The sequence below is a fragment of the Passer montanus genome, unplaced genomic scaffold (assembly GCF_014805655.1).
Source record: "Passer montanus isolate IOZ18808 unplaced genomic scaffold, ASM1480565v1 scaffold134, whole genome shotgun sequence".
Classification (NCBI taxonomy): Eukaryota; Metazoa; Chordata; class Aves; order Passeriformes; family Passeridae; genus Passer; species Passer montanus.
This window is the reverse complement of record NW_024360277.1, coordinates 1,050,063-1,063,249: the sequence shown is the minus strand read 5'-3', so window position 1 is coordinate 1,063,249 and position 13,187 is coordinate 1,050,063. Positions and strand designations below refer to the sequence as shown.

The window sequence follows — 13,187 nt, the reverse complement described above, 5'->3', positions numbered from 1 at the left end:
CAGAAAATGTTCATCAGCAGAGCTCCTGTGTGAAGTTTTAATAACTCATCTTCTATAAAGTTACCACTCAATACAGGTACATATCCTCCAGATCCAAGTCATAATTTTACATACAGCTACTCAGAAAGTACTGCTGGATGACTGAAGGAACTATCAATCAGAAAGTTTTTAATCACTCACACTTGTTAAACTCTGTAATCTTGAACACTATTACACAAATGACTGACATCTGCAATCATGTTGCATCTATACTATTTGATTTGTGTGTACATAAACAGTTGCCACTGACAGCTGTCTGCTGCTCTACTGCAGCAGAATATTTCATCTCAGCAGAAAAACCCATTCATTTTAGGTGCATATGCTGCTTTTTAAAGACAACCATAAAGCCTGTAGGGCACATACCTTTTCGTAGTAAACTATTCCATATTCTTTATCATCGCACTTGACGCAACGGAATTCAATCATCAGGTACATAAAATTGGAGCTTCGTTTTTCCCTCTGAGGAAAGAGCCACCACAGATGTGTATCATTTTTTGCAGGGCATCAATCTTCAGCATTCTTAGTACAGCAACTACCCTACCTCCTTTGTGCTGGAACTGATTAATTAGGTTATCAGCTATTGCAGCAATTATTTAGTTAATCATTTCATAGAACTACTTGAGACCATATCACCTCCTTCCTCTTACTACCTCACATTCCCACTTCATGATACATATTCACACTTAACAGATGAAAACCTGTTTTCATCAGCAGCTTCCAGCTGTGGGCTAAAGGTACAAAAAAAAGCAGTGCAGAATAATCAGATGACCAGTGGGTAGTTGGTGTTTGCTTTTTTTGTCTAAATCGTTATCTATAATTATGCACATCGAAGTAAAAAACAGAGGATATAGAAAAAACAAATAATTTTTTTAAACCAACACCATAAAAGAGACAAAATAAACTTGGACTACAAGATTAGATTTACAGCTTATTCATCTTCAGAGGAAGATTTGCTCATGTAGGCATTTTTAAAATGCTCTACTTAGAAAAAGTGCCTAGAATGTTAAAATCTGGGTGAGAAACAAGAAAAAAGTTTAACAATTAGTAATTCCAATTCATTAAACACATTCATAATGTGTTTCCACCATAGACAAAGTGGTTCTCTGTTTAAAGCACAGGTCTAAAAACTTTTATTTCACTGTACTTTTACTGTCAGTGAAAAAGAAAAAACGGAAGGAAAAAATGGGATAAAAAAGATGATAGGCTAATTTTTAAAAACCATCAAAATATTTATAGATATTTATAAAACCACAGATTTTAGTTAAAAAAAAGAATCTGACTTCCAAACCTCCAGTTACCAATAAAACAACAGAAATCTCAGGGCACAGAAAAAAACCAGAGTTTTTTGGTGCAAGACAAGTATAACAAATCAAACAGTTTGAGCTGATTTTGATCAATGAGGTTAGAATCTCATTTAGGAATTAAATGAACAGATTATTCTATTTTTTAAAAATATTTGTTCAAAACTACAAATGTCTTTTCTCTGCACCCGAAGTTAATATAGTTGAACAGGTCTGAAGCCAAGGAAGAGGTCAAATGTCTAAAAAGCTCCCCATCACAACCCAAAATCCTAGAGCTAAGTTAGCCATGCTTAACAGTGCTTGTTCCAAGCTGTTCCAAATTATTAATAAAGTCTGTCTTCCATGATCAAGTTCACTTGAAGCTGAAAACAGCTAAGACAGCTGTGTGCTGTGGTGGATGAAATGCTGGCCCTGTGCTGAGTTGCTCCTCAGCAGGGTGGGCAGCAGGTCACAGGAGGGGACTCTGCCCCTCTGCGCTGTGAGGCCCCGCCTGCAGAGCTGCATCCACCTCTGGGACCTCCACATGAAAAAGATGTGGACCTGATGGAGGGAATCCAGGAGGCCACTAAGATACCCCAAGGGCTGGAATACCTTTGCTTTTGAGACAGGCTGGGAGAACTGGGGTTGTTCAGCCTGGAGGAGGCTCCAGGGCCTTTAGAAGCCCTTCCAGTGCCTAAAGGGGAACTGCAGGAGAGCTGGAGAAGGACTTTAGACAAGAGCATGGAGTGAGAAGACTTGACTGTGGGAGTGCTGAGGCCCTGGCACAGGTTGTCCAGAGAAATGGTAGAAACCACAACCCCACAAACATTCAATATCAGCCTGGAAAGGGCCCAGGGTAATCCTGATCCAACTGAAGATGTCCCTGCTCATTGCAGGGGGGATGGACTAGATGGCGTTTAAAGGTCCCTTCCAAACCAATCTATTCTGTGATTCTCATTATTGCTAAAGTAAAATTAACTTTACATTTCCAAAGAATTACTTTTTCCTTCACCCTTTGCACTGGCAGTTGAAGGTAATAAAACCAAGCAGTTAAGAGTTAAGTCTCCTGAAGAAGTGAAGGTTCATATTAGCATGATAAAACCCCGCAAAATTCCAAACCTGACCCTACAAGAACTTACCTCATTGATCATTTCTATTTCTCTGAAGGTGAGTCTGTCCAGCCAATCCACTTTCACCATGTGACCTTGCCGATGAGACTTGGTGAGCTGTATGAAAAAAACCCACAATGATAACATTTAAATTGCTCAGAGCAAGAAAAAGAACACCCAAGTTGTAACAGAGATAGTAATATGAAATCAGACAAAAAAAAAAAGGAACTGAAAAAACTGTACTCACTTTGTATAGCAGACACATAGTGATGTAGTACAGACCTTGTAAACAGCCAAACCATGCCATAAAAAAAAGTCTACAATCTAAAACACCAATCCCAGCAAAGACCATAATAATTATCCATGCATATCACATTTGCACTTTTAACACAGCAAAAACAGGAACTTGTTTCTTAACTGAAGTAATGTAAAAAAGACATCCCACTTTTGTATTACTATGTTTCATATAGTAAAACTCACTGAACCAAACAAAAATATTTAATAAACTACCCATACTGAATAATTCTGCCCATGTCAGCCTTTCCTAAAAAGGAAAGGCTGTTCCCAGAGTGGGACTATAACTGGGTCAACTGAAGATCTTAGAGCAAGTCATAGACAGCTTGCTCTCTCCTTTAGTCATCTGATAAGTAGTTCAAGTTTTATTCCTATGTTTACAAACTGCTGTACCAATAGCAAGAAAGTTGTTTAAAGGACTCATTAAGAATGGAAGACAAATTGAGAGCATATTACTTGTAGCTTCAGATACACTAACAGAATTTTTAATGAAATTTTTTATGATTTTTTTTATCCAGAAGAAGACCACACAAATATGAAGATCAGCTTTTTGGCTGCTAAGAAATGACAGGTATTCAAAAAAAAAACAGCAGTTATTGCAGAATGCAAGAGATGCAGAGTTCCTTCTCTATGAAGTTCCTTCATATCTCAAAGAAATGATTACCTGTCTAGAAAATGGCTAGCAAAGAGACCGCTCAAAATTATTTTTATTAGGGGAAAGGTTAAAACCATTATTTCATTAACTTTGTTCTGTGGTCACCTGAGCAACTGAATGTGAACAGGCCGTACAGTGATGCTGACTGTCGCTTCTTGCCCAGCTAAGGGACAAGCAATAAAGAGACCCAGGACAGCAGGAATGAAAGTACTGGATGCAGGAGAACACAAGAGCAGCCTGCTGCTTCCACATAGAACTGGAGATGGTATTAGTACAAAAAAAAACAATACAGAAGATTTAAAACTTGGGATACACTGGGAGATGTCCAGGTTGCACAATCTGTCAGATATGTGCACTAGACCTTCCATAGCTCAACACCAGAGGTACAATAAAAGTCACTATGAAGAGAGAGAACTGAAGAGTTGGCACCAATTTTACTGTTTCATTATTCTCTCTCAAACCCTCACTAAACTGATGTCTTAACAGTACAGGCACAAGTATGTTGGGCTAAAGTTTGTGCAATCAAAGTCTTGGAGAAAAAAACTGGGTCACAAATTCTTAGTAGCTCATTTTCTTGTTCACTGCACTAGAAAATAAAATGAAAGTTATTTTGTGTGTTTCAGAAGAAAATGCTTAATATTTTAAACCTTTAAACCTCCCACATAGAGGAAAAAAGTTGTAATACAGCAATTAACTAGGTCTGCATACAAGACCTGGAAGATCTGTGAGCATATGAAGAACATATGAAGAACTGTTTTGAATTAGTATTTACAGTTTAAAGTAAGAGAGAAGCTAGTATCCCCTTCAAGGAAAGAAGCATTTGCTACTAAGTAAGATGCATCTCTTCAGATAGTATCTCAACATTACTATTATCTAATTTCATTCAGCCAGCAGAAGGTGTGACGGAAATGAATGGATCAAAAAGAACTTAAGAACACTTTAAGAAGAATAAATTAACACACCACTCATGGGAGAAACCTCGTAATGTCATTCATGTTTGAGAATGCTAAAATACTCTTCCCATTAGTATTTCTTAGTACACAAAAAATCTGCATTCACAATGCCTCCAGAATGCAAAACCATGGTTTTTCTATCAGCAGCAGTTTTACTAGCAACATTCATGTGTTTTGTGAGAGCACAACCATATGGCACCTCAACATGAAAGGGGAGACTTGCCACAGTATCAATTATTTAAGGTAAAGTAAAACTCCTTGACCACCTAGTCACTGGTTTTATACAAATTCCATGTAACAATAAAAAACACACATAGACATAAACTCAGAAGCACGTCAAGAAAGGAGTTATCTTTCAGATGGAGAAAAGATCCTTCATGAGCTCTTCTCTAAAGTTACCTCTTACCTGAAAGACTCTAGTTTGGGCTCTGGTAACAGATATCAATCAATAGCACAACACTGGACAATCTGTTCAGTAAACAGAAATAAAACCCAAAAAAACAACAAACCAAGAACAACAAAGCCCACACAAACTTGCCATGTTATGTACCTAAGTCCTAGTCCTTTTACCTATATTTAAATATACCTTCACACTATGAGAGTACTATGAGAAGGCATTCAGAAACTAAGAATAAGTCACAGAAGAACTGAAGCTGATTGTGTTTGAACAATGGCTATTTATGAGTGACACATCCTAAGAACCTCTTCTGCTATGTGAAGAGCTGTGCAAATGAAAGCTCCCGTAGACACACTACCCAGAAACCCTGATTTCCCTAGCATTTGATGGTAAAAGTTTTATAAAAACGACCACAACAAAATATCAATGAAAACACTCCTCTTTCAGAAATTAGCATCTCCCAAAACAGCTTTCAGAAGAAAATAATAGGGGCAGTGACGTTATTGCTTTCTGTTAGCCTTAACCGCAACTCTCAAATAGGATGTGAAAGAATTCCCTCCTACTCCTCAGAGGCCTTGGGCCATCATCTTCCAAGTGCAAAAATCACACAGGCTAAAACAGAACGAGCTATTTTAAGACTTAAGTACTGTATTTTATTTGTGCTTTTTGAGCTACAGAGAGTGAATGGTAATGTGTGTCTAACAGAACTAACAGGAAAGGCATGGCCTATACTCTCAAAGCCTTTCTCAGAAACCCACAGCATCCATCATATAACCATGTGATGAACTGGAAATAAGACTTGATATTTAGCATCTCTCTACAGAGATTCCTTAGGCCAGAGGGCATTTATTCTACTATGATGAAGAAATGGGGCACTACTGGCTTTAATGAGCTTTCCATTATCAATTCAGTGCAAACTACACTAATAAAACAGAGACCCTTAAACGAAAGTTAGTTTCTCACTGTCGTAAATCTCTAGATGAGAAAATGGTTCTATCTTTCATTGGGAGTCCCACAAAGGCCTGCATAAAATCTGGGAGATCAAGATTAAGAAGAAGGCTCACTGAGTAAGCAGACTGAGCAGTTTGGAAAACTTGGGATAAGCTTACCTGAATAATCAGAAGTCATCTAGTAAAACAGCCCCGTAACTAACACACTCTGACCAATTTTGATGACAAGAATATACTCTGCCATCAAAAACTTGCAGGCAAAAATACTAATATACATATTTGTGAGCTTAAATTAAAGAAACTTGGGTTAATTTTTGCAGTTCTACTCAAGCTCTTTCTAATGTACAGGTATGACACCACTTCTGAACACTACACCAGACAGCCTCAAAGATAATACATGGCTTCTGAAAGAAACTCAACTGTCCTCACAAGTCACTGTTAGGAGAAGCTTTTATTAAATCTGATGGAATTTTGGCTTTAAGCATCTTTAAGGCATATTCATGTTTTCATTCTTTACAAAGAATTTAGATCTTAAATTGTACCAACAAAATGCTATGCATGTAATAGAAGGGTTTTTTAAAAAAACACTTCAGAAGTAATTAAATATGATCTGCTTTACTACTCTGTATAAATCCTATGAAACACCTAAATAACCAAAGGAAGGGAACTATCACGTGAGAAAACAGCTCTGGAAGCTGCCTTCATTTCTCTCCAGTGAAGTGCATGCCTGTCACAGACATTTTAAAGGTTACTTGCTATTCCATTACCTTTGCCAAGCGGCTCATTTGATCTTCAGAGACTGTACTGCTGGTTCTCCCAGGAGTTTTGGTGGGCTCAGAGCCATCAGCTTCTACATTAGGCCAGACTTTCAAGTCATGCATTCCTTGTCGAAACATACTGCAGAGAAAAATGCAGAATCACTTCAGTAAACTCAAAATAATACAGCTGTCAGGAAACAAAGTTGAGCAGCAGCTGCGAGAAAATGAAGTTGCTTCCCTAGTCAAAACTACAAAATTGTATAATTGAACTCTACTGCGTAAGTGCCTTGCACTTTGTGTCCTCTACAACCTTTATTTTACTGCCACATGGAGTTTAGAAGAAAATTGTGAAGTCAGAGATAATTTATTAGGCAAGAAGAAGAGAAATGGGTAATTCCCAAAGCCAGTGGGCTGGTACAAACACAAACTGAGGAGAAAGCTCAACCTTCATAGTTTTATTATTTGTGATAAAGCAGAAAGTATTCCTCTTGACTTGCAAATTGTAACAGTAACCCTAAGTCTGTCAGTATGAAAAAAATCAACTAAAAAGCTACCTAAGTTGCATTTGAAGGTCAACGGCCATAAAGCAGACCTCTGAGCTGCCAAATAATAATAATAAAAAAACCATACCAAGAAAAAAATGCCAAAATTCTCCACATACCGCTTTCTCCACCAGTGCTTGAAACTGAATTGATAATTGAAAGTGTGCAGTAAATAGAACTTTCCAAGGTAACTGACCACATCTTTCCACTGCAAAAACCCTGCTTACCTTGCACATTTGTGCTGATCCACCCATAAAAGATGCCCCAAGAAATCAAGTGCATTCATTACCTTTGCCAATAAGACCTGATCACTTAACGCTAAAAACTTCAGATAAATACAACCGACAGGAACATTTTAAAAAGCAAATCATTAAAAATGAGAAGTAACAATTTAAAAGATCATCTGACATTTAATTTATACTTCATGGAGTATTACTACAAGGGTTTTCTTTTAAAAACTTCAAACTTCAAAACTTTTTTTGTTTCTTTCCATTTACTTCATCCAAGTTCCACATGATGGAAGTAAGACTTATAAATTTATTTTTATCTTTTTCCAGGTACTGTGCTTTAATGCTTTAACAGCTACCAGCAGTCTTTAGGGCACAGTCCAGTAGAACAGGTTCAATTTTTTGCCTTAAGGCAATGTCATCCTTTTTGGTTAAGCAGTATTCTCAATGAGAGAGATACAACCTCTCCCTATGGTCACTTTCAGCATTCAAGCACCATTAGAGCAGCTTTCCTAATGATAATCTAAACTTATCCTACACTTCAGTTTAACCTTATTATTTCTCATCCCCTGGCAAGGCAAAACAGGCTATTTCTTCCCATTTTCCAGCAGTAGATACACTAGAAAAATGTTCATATGTTCATTTTTTTCAGCCTGACTAGGCACACTTCCTCCATCACACCTACTTGCTAGACATTCAATGATACAGACTCCCAGTAGTCTGAAATTTGACTGAAGTTGGTTAGAAGGAACAGAAAACACCCCAGCTGAGTGGAAAAGGAAAGGATAAGAAAAGAACAGGGTACAGAAGTGTCTCTGATGCATATATTTGTAAACCTTTTATGTAGTCAATGTTGTTCACACATTTTACAAGAGCACCATGACGCTGAAGCACACAAAATTTAAGATTCACTCTGAACTACAAGTCTGTTCCTCTTTTTTCCTGGACAGCTGCTCCCCACTCTGTATGTGATAACAATCAAGTGCAAAAAAGTACATGTGCCTCTTAATCTTCCTTAGACCACAACCTGTTTTCTCAGTCTCCTTTGCAGTTAGGTAAGATTCTTTTGGCATATTGTTCACCTCACAGATTATTATTGTAATCCTTCCCACTTGAGTCTTACCATCCACAAATTTACTCCATTTATGCACCCTCTATTGGATCTCAGCATATTAACTTTGAAAAGTGCTGATTTACTGAGTGACATTTTACTTTCTATAAATAGCAATGCATTCACAGACTAATTGCAAGCCAATTCAACAATTTTTTTTAAAGTAATCAGTACTGCCATTCATGCAGTACAAGGGTGTAGATGTGAGGTGATTTCAGCACTTGCCATCTTAAAATCCAAGCTTGCAGACCATCAAAAAAAACAAAGAAAAAACGGTGTTATACAGAACACTTCTTTTATAGAGCACTGCAGCAAGTGTGAAACTACACTCACGAATAATTAGGAGCAAATCACCTATGCATCCGGTTTTTCAAACATGAAACTGTTAACCTAGTTTGGAAAATATTTAAAAATGTATGTCTCATAACCCATGCTACATTACTATTCACAGGTGAGCTGTGAATGTGTACCAGAGAAGAAAAAGCAGTATACCCATATTTTCCGAAGAGCGAGACCGTTGTCCCTCCCACAGGAACGGCTTTACCAGGTCCATACACATCCCAGATGGTCAGAGCCACCTGAGCATTTCGAGGCAAGTCTGGATACTTCACAGGCAGTTTCAGCCATTCATTCCAGCTGCAGAGAAACACTTTTTATTAGTCATAAAGCTTTACTCAAGTTACTCTCTATTAGTTTACACAATCCAGATACTTCTCAGAATAAAGATTTCTTAGGGCAAACTGACTATTATCCTGTGGGTTTATCCATTCAAACACCTGTCTGGATCATGACTAAAAGGCTACAGACCAAAAGAAAAATATTCTGGCCTGATGACAGAGTAGCAAGGATGAGGCTGTCAGCAAACATCATGAAAATGTATCACTCCAGGCCCCAGAAGTTACTTAAAGTAGCACAACATGCCCAAGCACACAAGTAGCAATTTTATCACTTACCCTTTACACAAAAAGGTTGTTTTTGTGCTGGCGGGATAACACTAACCATACGGACACTTGAAGAAGCAAAAGCCACTTTGTAGGAGACAACAGGAAACAAATCTTTCTGACAGGAACAAACACTTGGTGCCCCACTAACTATGAGGAATATGAAATAAAAAGCAAGCCACTTACTTCCATCTAGTGCTAAAAGCCTTGTACGAAGTTCTAACTGGAAGAGCAAGCGGCTTCCCCTCTGCAAACACCTGACAAGTTACATACAAGTCAGAGCAAGTCTCTTGGTACAGTCCCGAGAACTTCAGCATCGGATCTTCTAAGAGAGCTTTGTAGCTTTTCTGCTCCCTTTTCCCTTCCAGACTTCCTCTATGGGAAGAGGAAAAGAAGAAAACATAAGTAAGCCAGAATTTATTCTATCCATAGTAGAAATCCTATTGCATTTCCATAGCTTATACTTAGATCACCCAGAACTGAGGCTATTGTCACTTTGCACTACTGCTTGTAGTGAAATCCAAACACCAGAGAGGAACTCAGGATGTGAAATGCTGAGCAAACATGGAATGTATTGCTGTACTGATTTAGGCAGGGATGAGGGCAAGAGCAGGGAAGGCAAGAATTACTTGTTTGTCTTTTAAATGTAGGTAACTTCTAGTACAACCTGTGGATTCTCAGACAGACCTTAAGTAGGGCAACAATAAATGAGAAGACATGTGCTGCTATTATTAAAATAGACAAAACAAACATCAGATTACATGTGCTCCAAATACTATTTGGAAAAATAAAACCAAAACAACTATGGTAAGTAAGTTTTTAAGATCTATGAAATGTATGACTGGCTTTGGAAGTCAATAATCTCTCAAATCCACAACAAAATAAAGTTCACTTAAGTAGACTGTTCAAATAAAATTTGGTTAAGGTCATGAAGCACTTTGCACAATGTTACTGTTAAGAGGAATTGATGGAATTTCTCAGGCTTCAGCCATACCACAATGAAAACAGACATGCACATTAGATATCTGTCTGCGGATGCACTAGTTAAAACAAAACAAAACAGAACAAAACAATTGAGGTGATGAAGATGGGAAAACATGTAAGATGAATCCTTCAGCAAACAAAAATTTATTTGTTTCCACAAATCCATTTCAGAGTAAATTAATAGGTTACTTGCATGGAACTGGCACTGTACCTTCTAAGGATGACATACACTTGTATGGGCTAAAACAAAAAAAAGCCAAAAAAACTGCTAATTTTAATTTTGTTTGGTGGAATGAAGTATCAAAGAGGTCACATGAGTCTGACCCTGATGGCACAGAACAGTGTGGGCTCACAAGGACCTTAAAAGATCATCCAGTTTCAACCCTTGTCATGAGTGGAGCCACCTTCCACTACCATCTCCTGTTCAGAAATTAAACAACCCTTAACAGGCTTCTACAAGTTAGTTAGCCAGAGAAGTGCAAGATACTTAATGTACCACCATTGGGTACATGACATTTGAGAGTCAGCCACATCCCTCCTACTTCTCAAACTTCTCATTGTTGTAATGAAGTGAAGTAACTTAAAAAAAACAAAACAAAAATTACATCATTGTAGGGCAACTCCACCTTCAACAAAAGTGCTTCCACATGCTCAGGTAGGAATATATTTACACGCTGCAGCACCTGGATCTTGCTACAGTAAAACACCCCACTAAGACCACCATGCTTTCACAGGAGCATGGAAAGAAGCAGCAGCAGTGGCACCAGTTTATCTCCTTCCCTTAACACTCAGGAGTGAGCTGTGGCACAGTGGTGGCCCTCCAGTTCCTGAAGGAAACTTACAGGAAAGAACAGTCAAGACCATTTACAGAAGCATGTAGTGACAGGGTGGGGGGGATGGCTTCAGACAGAGTAGAGTCATATTCATGAGGAGAAAGTTATTTACTGTGAGGGTAGTAATGCCCTGGCAAAGGCTGCTCAGAGAAGCTGCGGCTGCCCCATCCCTGGGAGCGCTAAAGGCCAGGCTGGACGGGGCTGGGACCAGCCTGGGATAGTGGAACGTGTCCCTGTCCGTGGCAGGGGGTGTAACAGGACAGGCTTTAAAGCTCCCTTGTAACGCAAAGCAAGCTGTGATTCCAGGACAGGTGAGAGGCTACGGGAGCCAGCCCTGACAATCGCTGCCCTGGAGCACCTGAGGACACGGCACACCTGGGCACTCGCTCGCCGCACAGCTCCGGCCCGGCCGCCGCCGCTCCCCGCGGGCCGGGACGGCGGCAGGGACGCGACACCCGGAGCTGAGCCAGCACCGCCTGTGCCCGGGCACCGCCGGGCTGCGGCACCAGCGGCCCGGTACCCCCTGCGGGCGGCAGCCACCGCTTCCCTCTGAGCCCCGACGCCGCTCACTCACATCTTCAGCTGCACGTTGATGTCCAGGTCGCAGCTGTACACATAATAAAGCCTCTCGGTCTCGCCCATGGCCGCCGCCGCTGTTGCTCCCCGCCCGCCCCCTCAGCGCCCGCGGGCAGCTGCGCCGGCCTCCCCGGCCGCGCTCCGAGCATGCGCTGCCGCCGCCATCTTGAGTAAGGGAGGAAGGAGCGGTGCCGGCCCTTGACCAAAATGGCCGCCGGCCTGCGGCCGCCCCCGCTCCCCCTCCCTCAGCGCCCGGGTGCGCGGTGCGCGACATGGCGGCGGCAGCGCACGGCGGCGAGATGGCTGCGGCCCCGACTGGCTGCTGTGCCGCCTGAGGGACGGCTGCTGTGCCGCCTGAGGGTGGGGAGGGATGGAGCCTGGCAACAGCCTCACAGAATCACAGAGTATCCCGAGTTTGAAGGGACCTGCAAGGATCATCGAGTCCAGCTCCTGGCCCTGCTCAGGATGTCCCAACTACATAGTAGGAGCCACGTGTCTGAGAGCGGTGCCCAAATGCCTCTTAAACTCTGTCAAGCTTGGTGTTGTGACCACATCCCTGGGCAGCCTGTTCCAGTGCCCAGCCACCCTCTGGGAGAGAAACCTTTTCCTGAAATCCAGCCTGAACCTCCCCTGACTCAGCCTCAGGCTATTCCTTCAGATCTTATTGCTGTCACAAGAATGAAGAGATCATTACCCGCCCCTCCTCTTACCCTCATGAGGATGTTGGAAACCATAATGATTTGTCCCCTCCAGCTCCTCCAGGCCTAACAAACCAATTGCCCTCTGCTACTGCTCTTAAGGTGCCACTTCCAGACCTTTCACCATCCTCATGGCATCCTTTGGAACTTCATAGAATAGTTTGGCTTGGAAGGGAAGTTAAAGCTCTTTTTTTCCAACCTCCTGCCATGGGCATGAACACCTTCCTCTAGATCAGGGCTCCCCCCAGAGCTCAGAGCTCCATTCAGCTATGTCATTATTTATACATAGAAGTTCAGCGTTAATAACTTTTACAGCAAAGCCCCTCCATTTTGATTAATTAAGTAGTTTTCGTACAAGTTATATAATGTCAGCTCAAGGAAAGGGTCTTCACCAGGGCTGGGGTCAGACAATGATTCTACATCTGGCACAGGCAGCCAGAAACTACCCACAACTAAAATATTGTAAAATAATATATGACTTAAAAAAAATGTAGTGTTTTGAGAATAAATACAAATTGTTAGAACCTTTCAGTGAAAAAAAATACAGATACTACTTGCATATAGTCATTATTATTCTACACTTATACTCTCTATGTAGGCAAAGCAACCAGCACTGACAAACAGAAATTTTGGTGTTTTGTGATACACCACAACTGCTGAACTTCTCAGGACTGCTGAACAAAAGTATGAAAAGTATTCTTTTGCTCCAGCTCATCCTACTTCAAACACTTTTGGTCATGAGGAAGCATCTGGGCAGGTGCTCTCTCACACCACAGCACCACAGGTCAGACTAAAAAAAAATATAAAATTGTCACCTGGAAACAGTGTTTTCCACTTTCA

General features: G+C 40.6%; 1 protein-coding gene across 4 annotated transcripts in view; it reads right to left on the bottom strand.

Moving 5' to 3' along the window:
- PIK3C3 (phosphatidylinositol 3-kinase catalytic subunit type 3) overlaps window positions 1-11,805 on the bottom strand; it is a 66,591-nt gene extending 54,786 nt beyond the window's left edge. For all 4 annotated transcript variants that reach the window (XR_005626556.1, XM_039699477.1, XM_039699479.1 and 1 more), the window contains exons 1-6: window positions 11,648-11,805; window positions 9,443-9,631; window positions 8,808-8,951; window positions 6,445-6,574; window positions 2,459-2,545; window positions 403-498 (exon numbers count right to left, since the gene is read on the bottom strand). Coding sequence is in view for 3 of the 4 variants with exons in the window: in XM_039699477.1 (XP_039555411.1) it covers window positions 403-498; window positions 2,459-2,545; window positions 6,445-6,574; window positions 8,808-8,951; window positions 9,443-9,631; window positions 11,648-11,715 (714 nt within the window). In the remaining variant the exon portion in view is untranslated. The remainder of the gene's footprint in view (window positions 1-402; window positions 499-2,458; window positions 2,546-6,444; window positions 6,575-8,807; window positions 8,952-9,442; window positions 9,632-11,647) is intronic.
- Between the last annotated feature and the right edge of the window lie 1,382 nt (window positions 11,806-13,187).